Source organism: Camelus bactrianus, chromosome 3 (genome assembly GCF_048773025.1).
Source record: "Camelus bactrianus isolate YW-2024 breed Bactrian camel chromosome 3, ASM4877302v1, whole genome shotgun sequence".
NCBI classification, from domain to species: domain Eukaryota; kingdom Metazoa; phylum Chordata; class Mammalia; order Artiodactyla; family Camelidae; genus Camelus; species Camelus bactrianus.
In genome coordinates this window covers 117,039,230-117,043,149 of record NC_133541.1, presented here as the reverse complement: position 1 = coordinate 117,043,149, position 3,920 = coordinate 117,039,230, and the positions used below count along the sequence as shown (strand labels likewise).

The following is a 3,920-nucleotide window of genomic DNA, read 5'->3' as shown; positions in this document are numbered from 1 at the left end:
CATATTAGGACACGATTGCCTGTTTTCTTCAGTTTCTGAAGTTAAGTGGAAATGAGTCTGAAGTGACCTTATGCTATCCAGCCCCTCACGACGCACTAGAGGCAATGACTATTATTTTATCTCAAGGATGCGTTACGGTCAGATTAACATCGGTCCTTGAAACGTTTTCTGTATGTTTTATTAAAGGTCTTATGTTAAAGTTACAGGTCATCAAACACCTTTATAGTCTCACCTCAACAAAAGAAAATTCTGTGTTAAGTGCAATGTCAAGAGGTAGGGCCACTCCTGGAAGAGAAATGGGTGAGAAAAGTAGGTTTCACCGCCCCGTCTCTACAGTTATGAGTCAGTTACAATAGTACCTCATGGTATATAGTACCTTCCAAAGCTAAAGTTGCATTGCATCGGTTATCTTGTATTCTCTTAAAATGATCCCTCTGAGATAATAATTAGGTTAGAATATCCTAATTTAAGACTTTGGGAAAGAGGGTTTCAAGAAATTAACTTGTCCAACCTGGGATAAGCAAATGCATGTATAACTAAAGCTTAATGAGAGTTACAATCTCAAAGCATCTTTTTAATGAGAATGTAACATTTCTAAACTCATGATTTCTTTCCTAACCAGAATCCATTTCTAAAACATATTCACCATTTCTATATCAGAAAAGGCCAAAACTTCCAATCCTGGTCTGAATCATTCTCTCCATGACACAGACATCTGTGTGAGAAGACACATTTCTAACAAAATGAAAAACTGGATTGAGAGATCCTAGGAGATCAGGACACAATTGTGGAGTCTGAAAGTTGATTCCAACTTCTGATTCCAGTATGGGTTTTACTGAGGGAAAATAGGACAGATGCCTGTATTTAAGGATAATAAACAATGTTATCTTTCACCCACGTGGAAATGCAATATAAAAAAAATAAGATGCCTTTGAAGTTCTGTAATGAGCTATTTCTCCTTTTCTTTTCCAAGGTGTAGAAGCATTAGATTTTCTGAAACATTTTGTCAACTCCCAGATGACTTACCTATACACACTAAAACCACACCAATACTAAAACATTATTAAATGAGCTTATATATAATTACATTTTTATTTTTGTAGTGCAAAGTATTCTTAGGGTTAGATAATGAAGTATAAGCAAACTCCAATATAGAAATGTAGAAATATAGAAAGACTCAGGACTCAAAATAGAATGAGTTTAATCAAGTGGAGAAAAGTGTGGAAAAGAGAAAAGATAAAAATTAATTTCTGTACTTCAGAAAAATACTGGTCAATTATGAGTATTTAAATGATGAAATAAACTAAGCTAAATGAAAATATTATGAAAATTCAAAATAGTGAGTAGCATATATTAATTTCCAAAAGAATAAATCTCAGAAAAGCCCCTTTCTTTTGCATTAAAATCTTTGAAAATGAAATATATTAGGCCATCAGACAATTTAAATATAGTGAAAAATATGGGATTTAAAACTGCCCTGGTTGTTCCCATTAGATTATATCATTAAGAGAATAGAAAATGTAGAAGCCATCGAAGTTCACCAAAGCCTCAAAACCACGTTGTTTTTTTACATTGAATCCACCATTCTGGGATGATTTTAGCAAAATTTTATGGAGAAAAAGAAAAGGAGTTGGTCTCCTCCAAAAATTGATGTGTACTCTTTTGTCTACTAGCCATGCTAATGGAATTCAACTAAGAAAATTAATTATATAGACGCAAACCAATTTTTAAAAAAGAATAATGATAATGCCAATACTGCCTTGATTGAATAAAAAATTTGGAAGCCCCAAAATCACCTGTAAAAAGATCAATCAGATACTTGATTGAATAAAACATTTGGAAGCCCCAAAATCACCTGTAAAAAAGATCAATCAGATATTGAAATAATATTTGAAATATAATCAGAATAATACTTGACATGTTGATGTCTTTGAAGCAGTCGATTTGTAGAGTGTCTGAGGAGAGACTGTAGCGAGAAGTTAGTGGAGTAGCTGAAGATACACATTTCTTTTGGGATGACTGACATAGTAGGAAACAGACAACTGCATGGTCTTCAGAGGAATGCAGGGTTTGCTGAAAGCAGATGTGTGACTACTGAAATCCCTGTTTTATTCCCACTCCATTCAAAACCATCCATTGTTCAGAACCCTTATGGTTTTCAAAAAATGATGAAATCTTCAAAATCTCACTGTCAGCTTTCCAAATCCCAGAATGCCTCACGATTGCTGACATAGGGGTGACCTGTTATTTTCAGGCAGACAATATTCAAATCCAAAGGTGATGATGAAGTCCTATTTCTTTTCTTCAAACCTCTAGCAGGAAATACGGTTTCTTTAGAAGGTGTTTACCTTCCTGAGGACAAGCACCTCCCCCGAGCTTTCTGTAGGGCCCCTGTGACGTCTCTGTTTCTGAGACTGTAAATGAGCGGGTTGAGCAAGGGAGTGAGGATAGTGTAGACGGCAGACACAGCCTTGTCCTGCTCAGGGGTATGGTAAGAGTGAGGCAGCACATAGGTGTACATGGCAGCCCCGTAAAAGAGGCTGACAACCACCATGTGGGAGGAGCAAAGTGGCCACTGCCTTTCGCCTCCCCTCTGCTTCACTCATCCTGTAAACAGTCAGGAGAATCCTTGTGTAAGAGGCCGAGACGACAGAGAAAGGAATGAGGAGCATCATGATGCAGCAGACATACATGGCTGTCTCATAGGCTGATGTGTCCACACACGAGAGCTTCAGAAGGGCAGGTACCTCACAGAAGAAGTGATTGATTTCCCGGGAAGCACAGAAAGGGAACTGCATGTGACTGGCATAAGCAAGAAGCCATCTATGGACCCTCCCAGCCAAGCTGCCACCACAATCAATAAGCAGATCTTGCGGCTCATCAGGACAGGATAGCGCAGAGGGTTGCAGATGGCGACATAGCGGCCATAGGACATGAGTCCTAAAAGGAAGAACTCAGCCCCTGCTAAGGTCAAGTAGAGGAAATGCTGGGCAGTGCATCCTGCAAAGGAAATGGCCCTCTGGCCCACCATCTGGTCAACCAGCATCTTGGGCACAATGGTGGAAATGTACAGAATGTCCATGATGGAAAGCTGGCTGAGCAGAAAATACATTGGAGTGTGGAGGTGGGAATCCATGTGGATGAGAATGATCATGACGGTGTTGCTGGCTATGGAGATGACAAATACCAGGAAGATGAGGACAAAGAGAAGCCAGGGAACGCGAGTGTTGCTGAACAGGCCCAGGAGGACGAAGTCGGCATACATAGAATAATTGCCCCACTCCATAACTCTGTAGGTTACGCAAAAGAGAGATGGATATGATAGATAAAGCTGGGCACAAAAGACAAGTACTGGGTTTGCTTAAAACATGACGCAACCACAGACAAATCAAGACATATTAATCACATCCCATTGTGTAATGTCCCACATTTTCTAAAACTTTCTGGGGTTGATTCCAGTTATATGTTGCTTGAAGAAATTAGTTTTTACCTTTAGGTCCTAAGTAGACCCACCTTCAATCATGAAGCTCAAAATTTTTAATTTCCTGGAAGAACACTCATAGCAGGATTATATTATGTCACATCATACCATCATTTACTTAAGAATGATATTCTCGATTTACTGTTACTTCTTAACTTGGAGGTCACAGTGAAATAATTTTACGTCCATTGGCTCAAGAATATTTATTTATTTATGTACTTGCTTATTTATTTATTTATGCTCAAGTACAGTCTTACATTGAGGTAGATATGCATAAAATAGATAAAAATAAGGGTTCAAGATGGCAGTGTAGAGATATTCTAAACTCATCTCCTCCCTAGGACACAGTGACATGTGAAATAAGTTCCTCTTATAGGGACCTAAAAACTGGATGAACAGAGGCTTCAGAACAAAGAGTAAAAAGACACCATCAAGACAG

The 3,920-nt window shown here is 38.4% G+C and overlaps 1 protein-coding gene across 1 annotated transcript; it reads right to left on the bottom strand.

Annotated features, from left to right (window-relative positions):
• Nucleotides 1-2,344: 2,344 nt before the first annotated feature.
• LOC105067891 (olfactory receptor 2T27-like) lies at nucleotides 2,345-3,286 on the bottom strand. The gene is given in 3 exon segments (XM_010953567.2): nucleotides 2,345-2,566; nucleotides 2,568-2,800; nucleotides 2,803-3,286. Coding segments are annotated over 3 exon segments (939 nt in total).
• Nucleotides 3,287-3,920: the final 634 nt, after the last annotated feature.